This window comes from Cheilinus undulatus, linkage group 12, assembly GCF_018320785.1.
Source record: "Cheilinus undulatus linkage group 12, ASM1832078v1, whole genome shotgun sequence".
In the NCBI taxonomy this organism is placed as follows: Eukaryota; Metazoa; Chordata; class Actinopteri; order Labriformes; family Labridae; genus Cheilinus; species Cheilinus undulatus.
This window is the reverse complement of record NC_054876.1, coordinates 50,256,801-50,281,767: the sequence shown is the minus strand read 5'-3', so window position 1 is coordinate 50,281,767 and position 24,967 is coordinate 50,256,801. Positions and strand designations below refer to the sequence as shown.

At 39.5% G+C, this 24,967-nt stretch overlaps 1 protein-coding gene and 1 non-coding gene across 2 annotated transcripts in view; both read right to left on the bottom strand.

Moving 5' to 3' along the window:
* LOC121518820 (rap1 GTPase-activating protein 2-like) overlaps positions 1-18,573 on the bottom strand; it is a 70,942-nt gene extending 52,369 nt beyond the window's left edge. The window contains exon 1 of the mRNA XM_041801459.1: positions 18,442-18,573. Coding sequence (XP_041657393.1) covers positions 18,442-18,485 — 44 coding nt within the window. The 5' untranslated portion in view covers positions 18,486-18,573. The remainder of the gene's footprint in view (positions 1-18,441) is intronic.
* Positions 18,574-24,594: 6,021 nt separating this feature from the next.
* On the bottom strand, positions 24,595-24,676 carry trnas-uga. The gene has a single exon. It is a non-coding gene; the product is annotated as a tRNA-Ser (tRNA).
* Positions 24,677-24,967: the final 291 nt, after the last annotated feature.

Below are 24,967 nucleotides of genomic sequence, written 5' to 3'. Positions count from 1 at the left end.
TTTAACCTTTAAAGTGTAAGGGTGCTTTCACACCATACCTGCTTGGTCCAGCTGAAATTAACCCTTTGGGGCCCCTCCAGAAAAACTCACACTTGGGACCCTTGGGACCAAAATGGCCCTTGCAGAAAAAGTGCTTTAAAAACCATATCAAATAATGTTTTTTCCTCTTTCAAAGCTTAAATCTTTTAATCAGCTTCAGCCTTTATCAGAAACATAAAGTTTATTTTCATTATTTAGATATATATTACATTTTTATGTAGTTGTCATAACAGCACCTCCTATTAAAAAAATGCAAAGTATAAATTATGAATTGCAGACTAGAACATTTGGGAGTAAGTTTTTAGAATTTTAAAATTCTACATCTGTTGCATGTTATTATTTTTTGAGCAGAACAGGTTAATACCAAAAACTCACACTTAGGACCCTAGAAACCAAAACGGTCTCTGCAGAAAAAAAAGGCTAAAAAATCACAACTTAACATTTTTTCCTCTTTCAAAGCTCAAATCTTTACATTAGCTTCAGTCCTAATCAGAAACATAAAGTTTTTGTTCATTTTTTAAATAATTACTGATATAAAAGGACCCGATTCGGCCCTAGGGCCCCCAGAGGGTTAACTCTGGTCTGGTTGCCAGGTTCATACAGTTTGTAACTCTGATGTGGAAGACTTCAGTCAAACTCTGGTGTGAATAAAACAACCAGACTGAGACTGCACTGAGTTTAACACAGATCAAATCCTTCCATCGTTGCCTGTGTTTACATGGTGGTATTTCCAAGTGGACCAAAACTTTTAATGTTTGAGGAAAACGCTCTCTAATTGGTCAGAATTTCTTGCGGTTTGTGAATTTATATGCAAAGGATGCAGGAATGAAACTTTGACAGTGCGACCTGTGATAAATACATGAAAAAAAATAATTTAGAGCAAAAAAAAAACAAAAAAAAAAAACAAAAACGTGTATGCACTCATAAAATAGCGTGAGGAACAAACTTTGTGTCATATATACTATAAGGACAAAAGTATTTGGCCACCTGACCATTCCAACAGGGATTGGAATGACATTTTATTTAGATCCATGCACTTTAATATGACGTTGTTCCCCTTCTGAAGCTCTGCCAGCCTCCACCTTTCTGTGTGAATGTGTGTCCATTCACTCTGCAGAGCAGGGGTGTCAAACTCAATCACAGAAGGGGCCAGATTCTGGATTAAGGTCTGACCTGAGGGCCTAACAGGGTCCACCTCATTTTTCGGCAGTAAAAAATTATGGGGAAAAAAGATAGCAATGATGATAAAGGATTTTGAGATTTAAAAAGTCAAAATGATAAGTTTAAGGGCTCAAAATCTGAAATAAAAAGCCAAACTTATTTGTTCAAAAGGTCAAAACACAAAATTAGATATTTAAATAATGCTTTTAATAGGCAAATACATAAAAAAGAAAGTCACAATCATGTTTTTAAGGCAAAAATATGGCTCAAAGTTGAAAATGGTGCACCAAAAAGGTCAAACTATGATATAAATGTGAAAATAATACATTGAAGAGGTCAAAATGTTAGACAAAAAGTGAAAATAATAAATTGACAGTTTAAAATATGAGATTAAAAGTCAAAATCATAAATTGAAAAGGTCAAAATATGAGGCAGAAAGTGTAAATAATAAATTGACAGTTTAAAATATGAGATTAAAAGTTAAAATCATAAATTGAAAAGGTCAAAATATGAGGCAAAAAGTGTAAATAATACATTGAATATGGTCAAAATATGAAATAAAAGTCCAAATAATAGATTGAAGTCATAATTGTGCAATGCTAAATTGAAAATATGAAATGAATTTCTTTTGATCAAGTTACTATTTCTCTTTTTTCTTTTTTTTCTTTCACATTTCTATGACTTAAGGATATTTCATATCGTCAAAGTTAAGTTTACATTTTTATACTGGAGGAAATCTGCAGACCTCATGTTTTAAGGCCAGTTATAATAAGAATAGGATATGATCTTGTGGGTTGGTTGTAACTGTATCATGGGCCAGATTTGGTCCCCGGGCCTTGAGTTTGACTCCCGGGCTCAGAGCATTTCTGAGGTCAGGCTCTGATGTTGGACCAGAAGGCCTGGCTCACAATCTCTGTTCCAGTCCATCACAAAGGTGCTGGATGGGGCTGAGGTCTGGACTCTGGTCTTTCCAGTCCTTCTCTGGTCTCTGGAACAGAAAAGGGTCTTCCCCAAACTGCTGCCACACAGTTGGAAGCACAGCATTGTCCAGAATGTCTTGGTCTGCTGAAGCATTAAGATCAGCCTTCACCAGAGAAAATAAATGCTGATTTACCTGCTGTTTATTAAAATGCATAAAAAAGGTCAACATTATTGCTGAAGTGTTCTGGGAGGATAGAGTTCTGGTAACCATGGGGACGGAGTCGACCAGTGTAGCCAACAGTTCAAACCAGGGCAGCAGAACAAAACCAAGCTTAATAATTAGGAAGATGCCGGAACCTTACAGGAACTTTCTGAGGGGAAATCTTGTTGAATAGTGACAGGAACGACTAAGGAACAGCCGGGTTGAGGATGGATGAAGTGGTGACACAGTGGTGCGTGTGAGACAGCGACCTCTAGTGGATTAAATGTCCACCAAAGTGTAACAGACCTGAGCACAGCGGCAGTGATGGGCTCATGGTTTAATGCATGGATCCACTGTCACACCTAAGGGGGGCATAAATGAGCCTTTGGCATCCCCACAGTTCTGCCGATGGATGAAAGAAGGCCAGAGGAAAGTTGGGTATTGGTCAGGAAAGAAAAAGAGAAGAAGAGAAAGGTAAGAGGAGAGGAGGAAACAAGGAGACGAGAGAGGGAAGGAAGTAAGAGGGCAAAGCAAGGAGATGAGTGCAAATAAAACAAGGAAGAGGAGGAAAGAGGAGGAAACAAGTGGAGGGGAGACGAGGGAGAGGACATAAAAAGAGAGAGAGAGTTGGAGGAGAAAAGGAGGAGTGATGTAGAAATGGAAAGAGAGAGAGAGGCTGATCGACCAGAACGTTAAAAGCTGGTCTGTATGATGACTCTGTGAAAACTCAACTCCCTCAGGTCATAAATAACACATTTATACTGCTAAATCTGCTCACAGACATGCACGCGCACTGCTGGGTGGGGCAGAGCGAAGATATCCTACCAGAAATCACATGATCAAACCAACATGGCCGACAGCAGTGAAAATGTGAGCTAAAACCGTCTCTGCAAGACTCTAGAAAAGCAGGAGTCAACGCTGACTTTGGTCTTTGACAATACTGTCTGATTATGGTGGTGCAGGATCTGGACAGGACAGGATACAGGACATTTAAAATCCCTAACTTATGTCCATTCTAGCTTTATACCAACACATTATAATGATCTACAGTGATTTAAATTCACTAAATCATCTATTTTCTATTAAACAGAATGTATACAGATAGGATAACTGACTGTTCCATGAACAATGTAAAAAGGAGCATTTCTTAAGTTTGTTTTTTTAAGCAGTATTTAGATGGACTACATCACAAATGTGGTTTTAGAGCAGTGTTACTAAACCCTGTTCATCCACAGAGCCACGCTGTTGAAAAATACCTTTGCAAGAGCCACAATCTAAGTGGTAAAAGGTGGCAAGAAAGGGTTAAAATGGCAATAAAAATAGGTTAGAGGTCACAAAAAAGGCATAAAGTGGCAAAAATGGGTAAGAAGTGACAAAAAATGAGTAAAAGGTGGCAAAAATAATCAAAAAGCAGCAAAAACTAGTAAAAAGTGACTAAAAACTGGCAAAATACAGCAAAAATGGTGGGAAAAATTGGCAAAAAGCAACAAAAAGTGGAAAAAAACGGGGGAAGATTGTGAAAAGTGGCAAAAACAGGCAAAAAGTGGCATAAAGAAGTGGCTGGCTAAAGAAGTGGGGCTTTAAGCTGCAAATATTGAATAAAAGTTGCAAAACTTCAAATAACGGCAATGGAAAGACAAAAATGATTGGCTGACAATTAAAGCAAGCTGTAAAACTGAGGGAAGCAAACGGATTAATGTGACTTGCAATAGATCATTTCTGAGGTCAAAGTTCCCCTTTATTTGGGGGGTGTGCAGATTGTGGAGTGGTTCAATCGCGCACCATGTACGCGGGCAGCCTGAGTTCAAATCCAGCCCTGGGCCCTTTACCGCATGTCTCCCCCAGTCTCTTCCCTGTTTCTGAGACTATCCACTGTCCTGCTCTATCTAATGAAAGGCAGGAAGAGGTCCTAAACTAAAAAGTTCCCCTTTTTCATGTTTTTTGGGGGGAATTAAATTAAAATTAAGACATAAAAGAGCCACATGTTGAGCATCACTGCTTTAGAGGGTTAGAGGTCACATAAAATCTTTAATCTTTTAGTAAAGAATGATTATTTATCTCTAATAAAACAATAATAACAAACAACAGTTATCTATGATTACAAAGTGTCTGCCTCTTCTCTGACTCCTGATGTTTCTGCATATTTATCACACTTAAATGTTTCAGATCATCAAACCATTTTTTTTCACAAAGACAACCCATGTAAATAGAAAATGCCTGAATGATTATTTTATTTATTAAGGAGGGAAGAATCCAAACCTCTCTTGCCCTGTGTGAAAAAGTAATCCCCCTTGTTAAATCCTGAGTTAACTGTGATTAATCACAGTTTTAGAAACCTGAGTTCAGTTCCACTGGCCACACCCAGGCCTGATTTACAAAGGTAAATTTGCAGTGTATTTACTATGCCTTGACAACAAAATGACTATCTATCTATTGTTGGCTCTGTTGTCCCATTATTGCCACCATTAACCCCTTTTACCACTGTTTAAGGCACATTTCACTATTTGATCTGCCCATTTTTGCCAGTTTCTGACTTTTTCTGCCTCAGCTAACCCTTTTTAGCCAGTTTATATCAATTTTCATCCTATTTCACCAAATTTCCACCTATTTCTGCTACTTTAACGCCATTTCAGACACTTTTTTAAATCCCCTTTACCACTTAATATGCAATTTTTTACCACTTTAACCCATTTTTGCCATTTTGGTGTTATTTTTTTGACACTTTTATCTAATTTTTGGCATCATTAACCCATTTCTGAAACTTATAAAATCTAATTTCACCACCTTCCCCACCATTTTTTGTTATTATTAACACATTTTAGTTATTTTTAACATATTTTTAATTCTGTTGTAAAAAGGATTTATATTTAAAGAGGGCTACTTACTGAACAAATGAATTCAAATGTGTTTCTTTGATAAGAGAGGTTATTATTCAGGTCAGATATAAAACACCACAGCTGAACTTTAGTGTGGACCAGGATTATGCTGACCCCAGGTTGGCTAGGCCCCAGAAAGCCCCATGGACAGCCTTGTCTCCACATGACTATTCTAGAAGGTTCATGGCTGTTAAACCACCTTCAGGTTCAGTGGGGGTCGCTGGTCTCTGGCACCTGTATTTTGGGGGTCCCCGGTCACTGGCACCTGTATTGTGGGGGTCCCCGGTTTCTGGCACCTTAATTTTGGGGGTTCCTGGTCACTGGCAACTGTATTTTCGGGGTCCCAGGTCTCTGGCACCTGTATTTTGGGGGTCCCTGGTCTCTGGCACCTTTACTTTGGGGGTCCCCGGTCACTGGCACCTGTATTTTGGGGGTCCCCGGTCTCTGGCATCTGTATTCTGGGGGTCCCTGGTCTCTGGCACCTGTATTTTGGGGGTCCCCTGTCTCTGGCACCTGTATTTTGGGGGTCTCCGGTCTCTGGCACCTTTACTTTGGGGGTCCCCGGTCACTGGCACCTGTATTTTGGGGGTCCCCGGTCTCTGGCATCTGTATTCTGGGGGTCCCCGGTCTCTGGCACCTTAATTTTGGGGGTTCCTGGTCACTGGCACCTGTATTATGGGGGTCTCCGGTCTCTGGCACCTGTATTTTTGGGGTTCCTGGTCACTGGCACCTGTATTTTCGGGGTCCCCGGTCTCTGGCACCTGTATTTTGGGGGTCCCTGGTCTCTGGCACCTGTATTTTCGGGGTCCCCGGTCTCTGGCACCTGTATTTTCGGGGTCCCCGGTCTCTGGCACCTGTATTTTGGGGGTCCCCGGTCTCTGGCACCTGTATTTTGGGGGTCCCCGGTCTCTGGCACCTGTATTTTGGGGGTCCCCGGTCTCTGGCACCTGTATTTTGGGGGTCCCCGGTCTCTGGCACCTGTATTTTGGGGGTCCCCGGTCTCTGGCACCTGTATTTTGGGGGTCCCCGGTTTCTGGCCCCTTTATGTGGGGTTTGCAGGCTGGAAAGGTTGAGAACCCTGCTTTAGAAAATACTCAAAAAAAGGTGTGAAATAGAAGAACCACATGCAGCTATTCCACAAGCTGGTTTTGAAATGTCCATAAAGGGCCACCGTACAGCAGATTAACGGTCTGTTAGTTTATTCCTTTTTCTAATATTCACATAAAATCTTTGATGTAAAGATTCTTACACAACCTGCTGGAGTTCTTTTTAAAGAGCTTATAAATAAATGTAATAACCACATTAAAATTCATCAGAATATCAGCAGAATTTAAAAGATTAATGCGTACAGAGCTGATGAAACATTTTCTGTTGTAATCCAACAAAAGATCCATGAATTAAGCTAAGAGCTGAAGGGAGGAGGAGGTGAGGATGAGGAGGAGGCTGGAGGTGAGCAGAGGGGTGGAGGTTTCATATGAAGTGTTCCTGCAGACGCCCTGAAGCTGCTGCTGCATTATTAAATACTGCAACTCTACAAGTCCACCGATGTAAACACTGAGAGGACGGAGAGCGGTGGCGCTAAACCATCTGCTTCCTTATCATAACAGAGAGGAGGAGAAAGGACGAGAGAGAGAGAGAGAGAGAGAGAGAGAGGAGGTGCAGATGGAGGGAAACAGCCCAAGGGAGTTGGAAGAGAGATTATGGAGAGAACATACTGGAGGGAAATACGATGGTATAGAAGGTGGTGTAAGGAGGAGAGAACATGACAGAGCAGCGAGAGAAGAGGGGAAATAAGAGGAACATATGAGGATGTACGGCAGAAGAAAAGGGTGTAAAGAAATAAAGAATACGTAATAAAAGCAACGATGAAGGATTCAAGGAGATGTGGGATCAAATAAGGATGTACAGAAGGATATAAGGAGGGATGGGAGTCTTAAAAAGGATAAAAGGGTGTACGGAAGCAGTTAAGGATGTAAAGAAAAATAGGAGAAAGAGTGGACTCAACCAAAGATGTATAAAAAGGATATAAGGAGATAAGGAAGCTTTGAAGGAAGGATACGAGGATCAATCTAAGATGTACAGAAGCTAAAAGAAATGCATGGATAATACTACGTCAGGGATGTCAAACTCAATCACAGCTGGGGCTGAACAGGGTCCACATTTAACCATAAACCTCATTTTCACCAGCAAGGAATTATGGGAGAAAACCTTAGCACTGATGATAAATGGTTCTGAGATGAAAAAAGTCAAAATCAAAAGTTTAAAGGCTCAAAATCTGAGATAAAAATTCTAACTTATTAGCTCAAAATGTCAAAACATGGCATTTAAAGTAAAAAAAAAAAAGTTTTTTTGAAATCATGACTTTCAAAGGTCAAAATATGAGATAAATTCCCAATCATTGGTTTAAACAGTCAAAAGAAACAAAATAAAAGTCAAAATTGTGAATTGAAAAGAGCAAAATAAGAAATGAAAAGTCAAAACCATAACTGCGTCATAACTGAGATGCAAAATCAAGAAAATGAAATTAAAACAGAAATGTATTTTCCCACATTCCTGACTTTTTCTAATTATGTTAAATTTTTTACTTTTCTCATTTTTACACCCTAACAAGGATGTTTTAGATCATCAGGGTTAAGTTCATATTTTTAAACTGAAGGAAATCTGCAGACCCCAAACCAGTGGGCCGGGTAGAACTGTTCCACAGGCCGGATTTGAGTTTGACACCCCTGTACTTCGTGCAATGAAGGATAAAAAAGTGTAGAGTCAATTAGTGATGCACAACCCCAGTTCCAAAAAAGTTGGGTTGCTGTGTAACATGTAAATAAAACCGGAAGTCAGTGATTTTCAAATCTCATAAACCCAGATTTGATTCACAACAGAACAGAAACAACACATCAGATGTTAAACTGAGACATTTACCATTTTATCAAGCAACAGAAGGTTGGAAAAGTGGTACTAAGGAAAACCGGCAGCTAATTGGGTTAATTATCAAAGGGTCAAACACAATCTAAAAAAGGAGCATTTTAGCAAGGCAGAGTCTCTCAGAAGGAAAGATGGGCAGAGGCTCACCAATCTGTAAAAAACTGCAGAACAATTCAACAAAATCCCTGCATGGGCTCAGGAACGTTCCAGAAATCATCGTCTGTCAACACAGTTGGCCGTGCCATCCACCAATGACAGTTAAAGCTGGATCATGGAGAAAAGAAGCCATATGTGAACAGGATCCAGAAACACCGTGATCTGTCTTCTCTGGACCAAAGCTCATTTAACATGGACTGAGGAAACATGGAAAACTGTTGTGTGGTCAGAGGAAACATGGAAAACTGTTCTGTGGTCAGAGGAAACATGGAAAACTGTTGTGTGGTCAGAGGAAACATGGAAAACTGTTCTGTGGTCAGAGGAAACATGGAAAACTGTTGTGTGGTCAGAGGAAACATGGAAAACTGTTGTGTGGTCAGAGGAAACATGGAAAACTGTTCTGTGGTCAGAGGAAACATGGAAAACTGTTGTGTGGTCAGAGGAAACATGGAAAACTGTTCTGTGGTCAGAGGAAACATGGAAAACTGTTGTGTGGTCAGAGGAAACATGGAAAACTGTTGTGTGGTCAGAGGAAACATGGAAAACTGTTCTGTGGTCAGAGGAAACATGGAAAACTGTTGTGTGGTCAGAGGAAACATGGAAAACTGTTCTGTGGTCAGAGGAAACATGGAAAACTGTTGTGTGGTCAGAGGAAACATGGAAAACTGTTGTGTGGTCAGAGGAAAGCACAGATGCCGTGTCCTGTGGACTAAAGAGCAGAGGGAGCATCCAGCTTGTTCTCCTGGCTCAGGTCTAAAGCCTGCATCTCTGATGGTATGGGGTTGCATTAGTGCCTATGGTGTGGGCAGCTCTAACACCTGGAAAGGAACTATCAATGCTGGAAAGTAGAGAGAGCTTTTAGAGCAACATCTGCTCCCATCCAGACAACGTCTCTGTCAGGGAAGGCTGCCACTATTTCAGCAAGACCATGCTAAACCACAGACCACATCCATCACAACAGCATGGCTTCACAGGAGGAGAGTCTGGGACCTGAACTGGTCTGCCTATAGTCCAGACCTTTCACCAATAGAAAAAATTTAGAGAAAAGAAGAACCAGGACTGTTGAGCAGCTAGAATCCTACATCAGACAAGAATGGGACAACCTTCGTCTCCATCAGCTGGTCTCCTCACTTCCAGACATTTACAGACTGTTGTTAAAGAAGAGGAGAGGCTACACAGTGGTAAACATGGTCCTGTCCCTACTTTTATGAGATGTGATGCTGCCATCAAATACAAAATGAGCTCATATTTTCCTGAAATGTTGAAATGTCAGTTTAACATCTGATCTGTTGTTTCTGTTCTGTTGTGAATCAAGTCTGGGTTTATGAGAGCTGGCAATCATTGACTTTTGATGTTAGCAGTGTTTTAAACAGCTACCCAACTTTTTTGGAATCAGGGCTGTTGGTATTGTAGCAATAAGGAGGTTTAGATTTAGTGACTGCATAAATGTACAGCTCCTTCAGGGCTCAAACAGGCTGCTGAGAAGCATCCCCACAGTCTGATGCTGCCACCACCATACTTCACGGTAAAATAAGTGACTGCATACATATTCACCTCCTTTAAAGTGACTGACATAATTCAACAGAGGACCAGACAGTTGGTCCAAGTGTTCTTGGCTACCATTGCACCATAAAGACTAAAGAACAAAGTCACAGAGTTAAAACAGTGTCATCCACTCGTCTTCTGCTCCTATTAGAAAAAGAGGAGCTTTGGTCTGATGAACCAAAACGCTGCTTTTAGGCCATCAGACAAGACGGCATGTTTAGTGAGCACTGAACTGTGAAACACGGTGGTGGCAGCATCATGCTGTGGGGGTGCTTCTCAGCAGAGGGTAAAATGAATGTGACAGAATATAAGTGATCCTGGAGGACAATTTTAGTTAATGCAACAGAACTACGGTTAAGGAGGAGATTTATTCTCCAGTGAGACAATGAGCTACACAGAAATGGTTTAAAAACAACAAGGAGTGTGTCCTGGATTGGCCCAGTCAAAGTCCAGACCTCAGTCCAACAGAGAAGAACACGAGGACATACTGAAGGATGAAGGAAGCATGAAGGAGAGGGGGAGTAAAGTATGAACGGTTTCTCTGTGTGGTATCAGCATGAAAAAAAGGGGGATAAAAGAAAGAAAGGACAGGAGAGACAGAAGAGGAAAGGATGCATGGAAGTTAAGGTGGTATTGTTTTAAGGATAAGGAGGTAGGATAGAAGGAGATTATAGGATAAGTAGGAATAGATGGAGAGATTAGACACAGGCAGATAAGGATGAATAGTAGTACACGAGGGAGTAAGGAAGGAGACAAGGATAAATGAGGGACTGAGATAAGAGAGAGCAGTGAATGATTGAAAAGGAGGCTTGTGTAAGAGTTTCCACTCCACTCAGGCTCGGTGAAGCAGGACGACGGAGCAGTGGAGCAGAGACGTCTGAAGAATCACAAACGTTCAAAGATCTGAAGCATCAAAGTTTCTCCTCAGAATAAACCGGCGTTCTTAGACACGCCATTTTAAAACCAGTGCTGAAATCCAGCAGAAGAAGAAAGAAATCTTTGTGTTGTGACGGTTTCTAACTGAACAAACAGAATAAGAGTCACTCAAGAGCTCAGTCTGGATCACAGAGACGTGGATCCATCGTATTCTTTCACAGACTACTTTAACCTGGCACAGGTGGCCTACTTTTAACGCTTTTCTTGTTCAGTGATCTAAATTTAACCATGAAGCTTACATATATAAACTATCGCTGCCTGTAAATGCAGTTGTGTTTACCATGTTTAGTAACTCCCCCCCCCCATAGTCATGGTTGCTGTGGCGTAGCATTGTGTTATACTATCACTGCTGTAAAAGCAGACATCAGTCCTTAAAGAGGGGAGCAAATGCTCAGAGAACATCAGCACTGTGGAGCACATCAAACCAAAACGTGCCACCTCTGACTGAAGAAAGAAAGACTGGTTAGCATGCAGTCCTAATGGCGGCTTTATTAACTCTAATTAGCCTGAATCTGGAGGTAAAGCAAGGCTGGACTGGAGGGAACAGGAGCAGCCGACATGGGGCATCAGCCATATAAGAGCCTTCTGCTTCTCTAACAGTCTAATGTGCAGCAAATTATAACTTTAATTTTCTATATTACATCAGCATAAAGGTGTGTCATAAATGCTTTCCTGTCGTGGGGGTGAAGGGTCAGGTTGTGGGAGTTTTGTGCACGCAATGAGCCCTGAGTGGTCACTGTCTAGAAGAGAAAATGGCTTGAAGTAGCAATTACATTAGTTAAAGGTTGCAAAAATGGTCAAAAAGCAGCAAACACTGTGAGAAATGTGGCAAAATGGGTGGGAAGTGACCAAATGAGTTAAAAGTGGCAAAAACATTGCAAAAAATGAGTGAAAAGTGAATAAAATGGGCAAAAACCTGAAAAAGGTGGGCAAAAAGTGGCATTTAATTGCAAAATGAAGTGGCAAAAAGGGGCAAAAAATTGCAAAATGCAGGATAGAAGTGTCAAAAAGGGGAGAAAATGAGAAAAAGAAGCGGCAAAAATGGGCTTAAAGCAGCAAACACTGGGAGGAAAGTGGCAAAAAAGGGCGAGAAGTGGCAAAGACGGGTGTTAAGTGGCAAAAAAAAAAAAAATAGTTATAGGTGGCAAAAATGTTCCAAGAGTGGCAAAAACATGGAGAAAAATGAGTGGAGAGTGACTGAAATGGGCAAAAATCAGAAAAAAGGTGGGAAAAATAGGCAAAAGGCATCAAAGAGTAGCAAAATGGGAAATCTGTGGCATTTAATTGCAAAAGACAGCTTAAATGGGCGAAGAGTTGCAAAAAAGGGTTAAAAAATGGGCAAAAACATGCAAAAGCAGGATAAAAGTGTCAAAAATGGGCTAAAAGCATAAAAATGGAATTAAAGTAGCAAAAAAATGCAAATGAGGGCGATGGAAACATGCAGACAAAAATAGAGGCTGACAATTAAAGCCCACTGTGTAAGAGTGGAAACAAACTGATTAATATGACCTGCAATGGATCATTTTTCAGGAAAAAAATGTATTTTTAAGGTTTTTTGGGGGAATAATGTTTCAAATAAAGGCATAAAAGAGCCACAAATCATCACAAATGAGCCACATGTTGAGTATCACTGCTCTAGAATATTCTTTGGTACAACAAGAAGGCAGAGGGAAAATGAGCCAACAGATCATCGGCGCCGATGAGTATGATTAAAGAGCTGCACCAGTCAAAGACGAAGACTTTCTCTGGTCAAAAAAACACCAGTAACCCTTCAAGATCCAGAGTCCACATCTGTCATCAGGCAGATCCTTCCTGCAACGCTCCAGTCTGAAACGACTGTGCCGGGTCTGAGATAGGGCTGGAAAACTAATCCAAAATGAGATGAAATCACAGTCGCAGAAGGTGTAATATTCCTTTGACCTGAAATGTGTTAAAACATACCAGTTTATTGTACTCTACAAATTATGCAAACATTAAAACTAGGGCTGTTACTCCATTAAAAAAAAATCATGATTAATCACAGTCTTTTTTTATAGTTGAAGTATATTTCTATGTTTTTAGATTTTTAAAGGTTGTCTTTGTCAAGTGTTGAATTTTTATTCTTTTAATTCTATGTACAGCTCATTAAAGGGCTAATCTGAATCCTTATCGATACCACAATCTGTACTTTCTAAGACAGAATCAGAGCAAAGATTTAAACTCCACGGTGTCTTAGCTGAGTAGAGCCTGAGTTAAAAAACTATGATTCAGTCTGTCACATCTATTCTATATCCCTCAAATATAAACACAGATTCACACTGGATTTATAGTTTCTCATCAAAAACTACATTTTCCCATTTTTATGTTGAACGCATCATAATATAAAGAATACAGTCATCTAATTTACTGGGGTTACCTGAACGCATCATAACATACAGAATACATTTACTGAGGTTACCTGAACGCATCATAACATACAGAATACAGTTGTGTAATTTACTGAGGTTACCTGAATGCATCATATTTTCCGTCTTCAGCTCCTAAAGTTTGCTAATTAACTTCATTTTTGTCGATTCTACCGTGAATTTCTACACTGGATTAATGTGAACAAACAGGACTGTGTCACTTCTCAGCATTTATCTGAGCAGTGTTTTACTGTAAGCTGGTGTCGCGATCAGCTAAGATGTAGATACAGCGGCAGTTTTAACAGAACTGGGCAGAGGGGGAAGAAGTCCACTACGATTGTACCCCAGTAAAGGTACAGCTACTCTGGTAAAAAAAACCAACATCTTTTTAAAGAATGGATAAATAAATCTGCTCATGTAAAAGTAAGAAGCATTTAATATGAAGTCTGCTTAAAGTTCTGAGTAGATGCTGAGGAGCTGCACTGTAAAATCTGATCTTTGTTTGTTGCAGGAACAAGAGGAGAAAAGATCCCTCACCAGGTTGTTCAGGTAAATTCACACCTCTATACTTAAGTTACATACACAGCAGCACTGACAGAGCTAGATTTGACCCCATTGTGTCTCTCCTGGAGTTTTTGTCTTAAAAAGCTTGCTAAACACCGACCCTGTGGTCCACAGTCAACCACTAAACATCCTTTAATCAGGGCGACCTGAGCTCTAAGGATGTGTGTGCTGCAGTCATCTTAAAAAGTTATGGGAATATAAAGACAGGAGAAAAAACTGAGTGGGAAATTAAACTCAAAGATTTTTTACATATTAAACACAGTGAACAATAAGGACTAGGACTTTTTTGGCACAAACTTGTTCTCCCATCTCTGAGGGACCAACAAGTGAAATGATAATCATTCTGTGACAGGAAGTCTTCAAACAGTCACATTTGTACAGAAAAAGTCATTTGGTTTCTTTGTGTTATCTTTTTTGGGCCTTTGTTCACAGCTGTTCCTGTCTCCATGAACTAAGGTCGTGTTCACACCTGATAGTCCGGGGGACTCGGTCTGTTTTATAGGTTTGGTTTGCATTCATACTGCTCTTTGTTAAACGGACTAAACCGTCTGAACACCTACAACATCTGCCTGCTAGGGGCGCTGTCATCACAAACGGCGACCAAGAAGAAAAGCCGGCATAGAAGAAGACGAAGCGGAGATATCCAGCTCCTTCGACCGATCTTTTTTTTTCACATAAACAATGAAAAAAAAACAGAACTTTACGCTGTCTTGGGGTTTCTGCTCTTGCACTGGAGCATAAGGAGCAGTCAGCGAGACACTGGGCTGTCCAACATGTCGTTCTTTACACGAGACGAATAAATAAGCTCGGACTACGACGTGTTGCCATGGTTACCCAGATGCCAAGCGAGGTATTTGACATGTATTTGAGTGTATTAAATCACATATAAATCCTTATATCATTACGCTTTATGCCACTTCCTGTCTTTGGTTCACAAGTTGGTCCGCTTTGCTTTCACACCTCTAACGGACAGCACCATGGTTCGGTTGGAAGTGGACCGAGACCCCCTGTTTTCAGGCAGACCAGAGGCATCAGAGTTTGTGTGAGCTTTCACACCACTCCAAATGAACCGGACTAAAACGGACCAGAGTTCGTTTAAATCGGACCAAACAGCTCTGGTGTGAATGCGCCCTAAGACAACATGCTAGCTAGTGAGCCAGGAGGTAAAAGCAAAAAGAGCGTCTCAGTCGTCAAACATGTGCCTTCTTCTTAACTTTTCACCTTTACAGGTCAAACAGGTCGAGTGGTGTGTTCACTGACACTTGGAAAAACAAGAGTTAAAAAATACTATGATCCATGTGGCCTCAGGTTTACCTCGGCGTGTTGGAGTTAGACAGCTGATTATAAACAGAGCTGAAGGTAAATGACTGACCACGTCATCAATGATTGACAGCTGTGACCTCCCGCCTCCTCCTCGTGTCTGAGAGCGTCTGATTCATGGAAATAAACTCAGAAACAAACGCCGTCACAGCTGAGTGGGGGTCAAACACATCTGTGTGCAGCTTGGTGCTGTTTTTATGGTGTAGAACAAAGTTTCAGTGGGACTACGACCTCTCACATGATCACAGCTGATCAGAGCAAACTTTCAATACTTGGATCATTTTTTCTTCGGGGTTTTAATGATCGATAGAAGAGTCAGAGCTGTAGAGACATTTACATCTTTAACCTAAACCTGCTGTGAGAAGAAGACAGATCTAAGCTTCACTCTCTGATCTGACTGCATGTGAACAATGACGGTGAACCAGCAACACTATAAAAAACAATCATTTATGAAACTAAGACTCAACGTTTTTAAATTTAAAAACTGTAAAAACTGAGATTTAAAGTCATGAATTCATGAGAGAAAACAACCAAATGTGAACAAAGCTACAAATACAAACAACTTTCACTAGGATCTCAGAAACTTTGACTAATGTGAAAAAAGATTTTTAGATTAAAAGAATTCCTGAATTCATTTAATTCAATTCATTCCTACATTTGTAAATTTATGTAGGAAAAAAAATTTAAGTATGCAATAACAACCTGAATTTATGAGCTTATGAAGGTTTTTTTTTTTTTTGAGAAAATAAACCCTGAAATTACAGAGATGTAAATTTATGACAGAAAGATTTATTTATTTATTTTAATGTTATAAAGATTTTGTTTAATTAACAGCCATAAATCATTTTAAGATCATCCAGACTTTAAAAAAGAAAAAAATAAATTTTTGAGTTTTTGTGAAATAAATTCATAAGTTCATCAAAAACTTTCAGGTTTATAAGATTGATCTGAAATTTTAAGTCATGAAAATTTAAATTCTGAGATAAAAATCAGCATTTTGAAATCATTAAGTTAGGAATATTTAGAATTAAATCTGAACTTTTAAGTAGATGAAGCTGATAGAAATAAGAAATTTGAGGTGTCAAATAAGTAGACTTAGCAGATAAAATTCATAAATCTGGAGGTTTTAAAGATAAAATTCATCATTAAGAAAATGTGAGATTATTGTGTTGCAAATTTATGGATGATAAAAGATATTTTGAGATTAAAAGATTTTAATTTATTCAGTTTAAATAAAAAAATTGAGGTTATAAATATTTGAACTAGTGACAGAGTTGTAAGAAACACAAGGTTTTAGTTTAAATTGATCACATTTTCAAAAATGTTAAAAATGTAATTTTATACATTGATAATCAGAAACTTTGAGACCACAGTCCTTAATTTATGAAAAAAAAATCTTTAGATTTAAGAAAACTAAATTAATTAGATAATAATCAGAGATTTTGAGGTTATAAACTTGTAAATTTATTTTAAAATGTTAAATTTTAAGATTGAAAATGCCAAAAAAAAAAAAAAATCTATTAAATGAATCTGGAATTATGAGATTAAAATTTAACATGTTGAAATCAAAACATGAATTTTTGGAAACTAGTTGAAGATTGTGAAGTTGTAGATTTTATAGAGAGAAATTAGAAATTTATGGTCACAAATGTGTAGATTTGTGAGATAAAGTATACATTTTGAAATTATGGAGGTGGAATTTATCATCAGAAAATCAGACATTTTGAATTAATTATGTTGCAAATTCATGGGTGAAAAAGGGCATTTTAATATAAAAAATGTTAATCAAATAAAAATATAAATTTGAGGTTATAAAAACAGAATAAGTGAGAAAGATAAAGTAGGTTTGAGTTGTAAATTTATGAGATTTTTTGATTGATAATCAGGAATTTTATGACCACAGAGTCTGGAATTAATATATAAAAAAGAATATTTGTATTTGAAAGAAATAAATTCATAAGATATTACTAAGAAATTCTGAGTTTATAAGCTTCTCAATTTAGGTAAAAAAAATGAAACAAATTTGAGATTGAAATGCCAAAAATCAACGAGGGGGAAAAAAAAAAAATCTAAGAACTAAAAGTTATAAATTTATAAGATGAATCTGAAATTATGAGATAAAAAATCAGCATGTTGAAATCAAACTCATGAATCTTTGAGGATCAGATAAGAAGGTTTAATATTTTAAAGCTATGATTTTTCAGAGAGCAATGATAAGTTTTAGGGTTCAAAGGTGTAAATTTTTGGAGTAAAAAGAGAGAGAGAGATTGTTAAGATTTTAATTTATTACATAAAAATGAAAGAAAAATAGATTATTAAAAAAACTGGAGTCATGAGACAGAAATAAGAACTGTTGAGGTTTTAAAGATGTACATTTATGAGAATCTAAAGCTCAGCCATGATCTCTTCCAGCGTTCACATCTACAGCAGAGATGAGACAATGATGCAGCGGTTTTAAAGAGACAGGAGGCCTTAAGAGCTGACTTTAGAGTTCTACGTGCTGATGAGTACTCGGTACTAGGGCATGGTGGAGTTCACGTCTCCCATGGCCACATAAATCCAGTTCTGGACTACCTCTAAGAGCAGACTTTGGCTCAGAGCTCCAGCAGGAAAGGCCTGGATTCACACGGATGAATGAAGCAGACTTTGGGGTCAGACGTTCTCCGGTGCTGCTAGAGCACTGAAACCAGCCTGAGACTGACCACATATCAGACGGTTTTCAGTTCTTAAATGATTCCACAGACAGACAGAAGCACAGTTATAATGATAAACTAGACCACCTCCAAACTAGACGGCTCAGCCAGACCCTGAGACCACATATGAGCAGTTAGAGATTCTACAGACACCAGATCTCACAGAAACATGCCATCAAACGTGACAAACATGGAGGATGACTGAAATCCTCAGCTGGCTGTCCTGATGCTCTTTAAGGAAAAGAAAAGGGGTGAAGGTACAGCTGTGTTTACGTCTGTGAGCCTTTAAAGGAAATAAAGTGGGCCGTGGCTAGGAAAGTTAAAGTCTAAAATGAGACTAAAACTCAGAGGCGTTTTAGTCTCTTCTTGACAAGGACTAAGTATTAAATACCCGCCAAACTGAAGCCAGTCTCTTGCTCGGCTGTGATTTGTCTCACATGTTGGAGAAACACAAAGTCAGAGGTGAGAGTAAGGAGCAGCTACATTTGTCCAGAATCAGGAACGATCCATGAACTCTGGCCCCGTTCATGCTCGGATTTCTCTTCATCGTGTCAACAACCCGTCTCTGGATTTCTTCAATTATTTGGGGGGAGCTGTGATGTCACCGTGATGTCACATGTGCGGCTCGGACATGAAATGAACTCAAAGACCCCGAAAGTGAAAGTGATGAGATCATTCAGCCGTTTACCACCGCACACGCTCAGACACGCTCTCTCTCTTACCAGCCGAAGCCTCCGAACGACACGCTCCTCTTCCTCCTCAGCATGGTGGCTCTCTCCCTCGCCCGCTCCTCCTCTTTGTCTCCCTTTTCCTCTTATTGTGTCTGGTTTTCCTCCCTCTCTCGTCTCTCTCTTCCTCTCCTCCCCACCGCTCTACCTCCTCATCTCTCCACCTATAAATACTCTCATCCCTGTCAGACGCCCTCCTTTACGCCCTCTCTCTCCCCCGTCTTTCACTCTTTGTCTACCTCGCTCTCCCTCCTTCTCCTCCCTCCTCCTGCCGTTAATGTTTCCCTCTCGCTCCCACTTCAATTCTCCGCACGCCGCCTGGAGAGAGAGAGAGAGAGCGAGCGAGCGAGAGAGGGCGAGAGACAGAGGCATTCATGGCGTCCTCTCTCTCGGCTGGCGTGGACGCTGAGAGTCTGAAAACTTACCATCCATAATGAATGGAGGTAAACGGACGAAAACACGCCTCACTTTACTGGCTTTGAGGTTACATAACTGCCCAGCATGAAATTATATAAAACAATGTTCCTGTTTATCCGTCTGCATCTTTGTTTTGTTCTTAAAAGAGGAGATAACTGAGAAATTAGCCATTAAATCAGTGATAATGTGGCTCATTTGTGGTGATTTGTGGCTCTTTTACGCCTTCATTTGAAACATTATTCCCCCAGAAAACCTTAAAAAGGAAAATTTTACCTGAAAAAATATCCATTGCAAGTCACATTAATCAGTCTGTTTCCCACACTTACACAGTCGGCTTTCATTGTCAGCCTCTATTTTTGTCTGCATATTTCCATTAACCCTTATTTGCATTTTTTTCTACTTTAATTCCATTTTTACTGCTTTTAGCCCATTTTTGACACTTTTATCCTGCTTTTTGCAATTGTTGCCCCTTTTTTCAATTTTTCCACTTTTCGCCCATTTAAGCTTCCCTTTGCAATTCAATGCCACTAATTTCCCATGTTGCCTCTCTTTCATGCTTTTTGCCCATTTTTCCACCTTTTGTCTGATTTTTGCCCATTGAGGTCACATTTCATTCATTTTTTGCAGCATTTTAGCCGCTTTAAGCCCATTTTTGACACTACTTTTGTAGCTTTTCTCCCCTTTTTGACACTTTTATCCAGCTTTTTGCAATTTTTTGCACCTTTTTGCCACTTTTCACCCATTTAAGCTGCCTTTTGCAATTCAATGCCACTAATTTCCCATGTTGCCTATCTTTCATGCTTTTTGCCCATTTTTCCCACCTTTTTTCTGATGTTTTCCCATTGAAGTCACATTTCACTCATTTTTTGCAGTGTTTTTGCTGCTTTAAGCCCATTTTTGACACTTCTTTTTGTCACTTTTCTCCCCTTTTTGACACTTTTATCCAGCTTTTTGCATTTTTTACTCCTTTTTTTCCACTTCTTGCCCATTTAAGCTGCCTTTTGCAATTAAATGCCACTTTTTGCCCATTTTCCCATCTTTTTTCTGAATTTTGCCCATGTTAGTCACTTTTCACTCATTTTTTACAGCGTTTTTGCTAGGGATGGGCATTTAGAAGAGACCTGCCAACTCGAACATATTAACGATCAATTAATTGATTAATCGTTATGTATAAAAACATACATGGGCATATATATGTATGTATAACATTTTCCTATAAAACATAAACAGGTAACTAATGAGTGTGTTTCTCAATGATTTATTTATTTTCATCCTTCCAAAGCCTAGGGCTCTTGGACAGAAACCATGCCTGGTCTATTGTATTACCTATTGCAGGGATGCACAAAAAAGTATGCAAGCATCCCAAAAAACCATTCAAACCCCAAAGCAACCACAACAAACAATGATCTTAGCTGGCTGCCATTTTTTCACAGAATAAAGTTAGAAGGAATTCAAAGTTGACAGCCCATCATGTAACAGAGAGCGGGCCTCATAAAAAAAACACAACAATAACAAAACAACAAAAACAAAATCCACTCATTATTTGGTCACTTTTCACTAATTTTTTTGCAACTTTTCTCCCAGTGTTTGCTGCTTTTTGACCATTTTTGCCACATGTAACTTATTTTATTGCCACTTTCACCTCTTAGGTTGTGGCTCTTGCAAATGTATTTTTCAACAATTTGGCTCTCTGGTTGAGCAGGGTTGAGTACCACTGCATTAAATAATAATCCTAAAGCTCCGACAGTCCTCTAGATCCAGCCTCTCTCATTCACCAGCTGTTCTGAAGAAGAAAACAGTTCTTTAAGTCTCTCACACAGTTTTTAAGAAGATTCTGACATTTAGAATTTTCTAATCTCTGAATTGTTCTCAGGACAAACCCTAGGAATATTCCAGACCAACACCTGAGAGCTGATAGGACAGGATAAAACCAAACACCTATCATCAATCAGATGTGCTACAATTAAATATCATTTTTATTTTACTGCATTTTTATCAATTTAAAACTTTTCTATAATTGACTTTTATATGTACAAAAACATGTTTTAAATATGTTTAAGTACAAACTAATATTCCAAAAAAGTTGGGTTAATGTAAAAAAAAAAAAACAGAAGTCAAATCTCATAAAGCCATACTTTAGGTGGCCGTGCCATCCACCAATGACAGTTAAAGCTGGATCATGGAGAGAAGAAGCCATATGTGAACAGGATCCAGAAACAGCGTGGTCCGTCTTCTCTGGACCAAAGCTCATTTAACATGGACTGAGGAAACATGGAAAACTGTTCTGTGGTCAGAGGAAACATGGAAAACTGTTGTGTGGTCAGAGGAAACATGGAAAACTGTTGTGTGGTCAGAGGAAACATGGAAAACTGTTCTGTGGTCAGAGGAAACATGGAAAACTGTTCTGTGGTCAGAGGAAACCTTGGACGCCGTGTCCTGTGGACTAAAGAGGAGAGGAAGCAGCTGGTTCTCCTGGCTCAAGTCTAAAGCCTGTATCTCTGATGGTATGGGGTTGCATTAGTGCCTATGGCGTGGGCAGCTCTAACATCTGGAAAGGAACTATCAATGCTGGAAAGTAGAGAGAGCTTTCAGAGCAACATCTGCTCCCATCCAGACAACATCTCTGTCAGGGAAGGCTGCCACTATTTCAGCAAGACCATGCTAAACCACAGACCACATCCATCACAACAACATGGCTTCACAGGAGGAGAGTCCGGGTCCTGAACTGGTCTGCCTGCAGTCCAGACCTTTCACCAACAGAAAACATTTGGAGCATCAATAAAAGGAGAAATCCAGCAAAGAAGACCCAGATAGAATCCTACATCAGACAAGAATGGGACAACATTCCTCTCCATCAGCTGGTCTCCTCACTTCCCAGACGTTAACAGACTGTTGTTAAAGGTAAACACGGCTCTGTCCCTACTTTTTTGAGATGTGTTGCTGCCATCAAATTCAGAGTGAGCTAATATTTTTTATTAAATCGTCCTAAAGAAAAAATTCACAATTCCCCCCAAGAATCAGTTTGTTTTGTTAGCTCGAAGGACTGTGTTTGCTCATTCATGCTGTCACTGAAAAAAAATGTCCTTAAATTCTCTGACAGAACTACTGATGTTACAAACTCTGGTGCATGCAGCCTTTTTTCCTCCTCTCTATTCATAAAAGCGTGTCAGACATAACCTGCAGCAGCGTTACAGCTCAGTTTGATATTAAAACATTTAAACGTGTCTGTCTGTGAGGGAGGTTAATACGTAACGGAGCTGTGGAGGGACATTTCTGTGACAGAATGTACCAGAATGAAACAGCAGAGAAGCTAATGTAATTTCCACAGTGGCTGTTATTGGTTCCATGCTTATTACAGATATTTAAATGGGGAACAACACAGCTGTGACACTTAGAGTACGGCTTTGTGTGTCTTCAGGTTCAATCCTCCCTCTGCTGAATTTATTTACATCAAATTAACCGCGGTAATAGAAACGAGATGAAGTGTGAGCTGTGATAATCATATTATACACAGAGCAGAGAAAGGAGTCTGTCTTCATTCAGCTAACAGACAAATACAAGTCAATCATTATAAAGCCCTACCAGTGCCCCCTACAGGCTGCTGAGCTCACTACAGCCACAGCATAAGCATCATGGACGGTGTGTCTGTACGCTCTGAGCTGAAGTGAAGTTAACAACTATTAAACTGCGCAACACTAGACACTACGTTTCCCATCATGCATTCTGCACTGGGCCTTTCACATAGACTGTAGAACACAGTGTTACTCAACCCTGCTCAACCAGAGAGCCAAAGAGTTGAAAAATACCTTTGAAAGAGCCACAATCTGAGTGGTGAAAGTGGCAATAAAAATAAGTAAATGCTGGCAAAACGTGAAAAAACTGCAAAAAAAAAAAAAAGGCCAAAAATGGGCAAACAGGGGTAAAATAGGCAAAAAATGGCAAAAACTGGACGAGAGGTGACAAAATACGTGGAGATAAAGAAGCAGAAATAGGTGAGACATGGCAAAAACTTACAGGTGGCAATAATGGAAAAAAAATGAGCAAAAAAATGAGTGAAAAATAACTAAATTGGTAAAAAGTAGCAAAAAGGTTGGGGAAATGAGTGAAAAATAACTAAAATTGGGAAAAAAGTTTGGGAAAAATGAGTGAAAAAGTAACTAAAATTAGCAAAAAGCAGCAACAAGGTGGGGGAAATGGGTGAAAAGTGACTAAAATTGGCAAAAAGGTTGGGGAAATGAGTGAAAAACTACTAAAATTGGCAAAAAGCAGCAAAAAAGGTGGGGAAATGGGAAAAGTGGCATGCAATGGCAAGAGGCACCTTAAACGGGCATAACGTGGCAAACAAGGGAAAAATGCAATTTGTGAAAAGCAAGATAAAAGAGGCAAAAGGGTAAAAAGTGCAAAAGATTGCAAATAAGGGCAATGGAAATAAACAGACTAAAAATAAAGGTTGACAATTAAGTTTGACAATTAAAGCCTGCTGTAGAAGAGTGGGAATCAAACTGCAGTGGATAACTGTGAGGCCAAAGTTTCCCTTTGTTATGGTTTTCTGGGGGAATAATATTTCAAATGAAGACATAGAAGAGCCTCATGTGGCTCTAGAGCCACGCGTTGAGTATCACTGGTATAACAGGAGTAGATACAGGCTGTATTTAAAAACAGGTATTACATACTACAACCCAGATTCCAAAAAAGTTGGGGTACTGTTTGAAATGTAAACAAAAACAGAATGTAATATTTGTCTAACCTCACAAACCTACATTTTATTCTCAGTAGAACAGACACAACATATCAGACATTGAAACTGAGATATTAAATGAAAAACATTAGCGCATTTAGCATTTGATGGCAGTGACACATCTTAAAAAGTAGGGACAGGGCCATCTTTACCATTGTGTAGTATGACCCACATTTTTTGGAATTAGGGTGTCCGTTTCAGCTCAAAAACAAACTTATTGTGCATTACTAGTCAAGACAAGTCAGGGCGGTCCCACATAGTGTAACATCACCATACATCAGATTTGTTGAAGAACAGGTGTCTTACAGACCGATAAACAACATGAGGCTGTTGTTTTCTTTGCTGACTAACAACACAAACAACACGCAGCATAAAAACACAACGTGCTCTGTCTCAGACCATATGTGTGGAGCTGTAAGACGCCTCAGTCGTGCCAGGAGAGAGGGAGAGAGAGCGCTCACGCAGATTTGGATAGAGGACATTTTGTTCTGATGTTGGAGGCCACACACACAGAGCAGGTGGTCAAATCAGAGAAATAAACATGGAGAGGTGAGAGACGCAACAGCAGAGATTTGGCTTCTGATGTTGGAGAGGACACACAAAAGTACCTCATTATAAGAAATCAAGCAAATCAGAGAGTTAACAAATATGAGATTAAAAGACTATCTGCCTCTCTGGTTTAGTACATGATTACTCAGGTGAACTGATAACAAGAGATCATCCATGACTAGGTGTCTCTGACTTATACTTTTGTTGCTGTGGTATACCAACAGGCATCGACATTGTTTGATTGTTATCAGATTAAGTTTAAATTTGTGTTGTTATAACAACACCATCCTCTTTTGTGAATGCATTGAACCAAGCTGCTTTAATAAAGTGCCTGTTGTATGGACTAGCTGAAGTTGGTGCAGCAGTGTATCTAAAGGAGGTGGAATCAGCTTTACCTCCTGTTACTATGAGACGGTTACAGAAACGAAAAGAAAACTTTGACCCGCTGCGAGCAGGGTTCGAACCTGCGCGGGGAGACCCCATTGGATTTCAAGTCCAACGCCTTAACCACTCGGCCATCGCAGCTTACGTCATCTCCTCTCCTTACTGTACTATTCATACCAAATACCATCTGATGTTACAGTAGGAGGGAGGTGTAGGTATATCCTGGACTGGTCGCCAGTCTATCGCAGTGCTGACATATATAGAGACAGACATACTCACATTCTCACTTACGTCAGCTTAGAGGGATCAATTTACCTGATGAGCATGTCTTTGTTGGTACTGTAGAACCAATATTTAATGGTGTCTTTTGGCTTCACTTGCCTCAATATCAACTCCTGTAGCTAGCCATGCTGCGGAATTGATACTCACAGA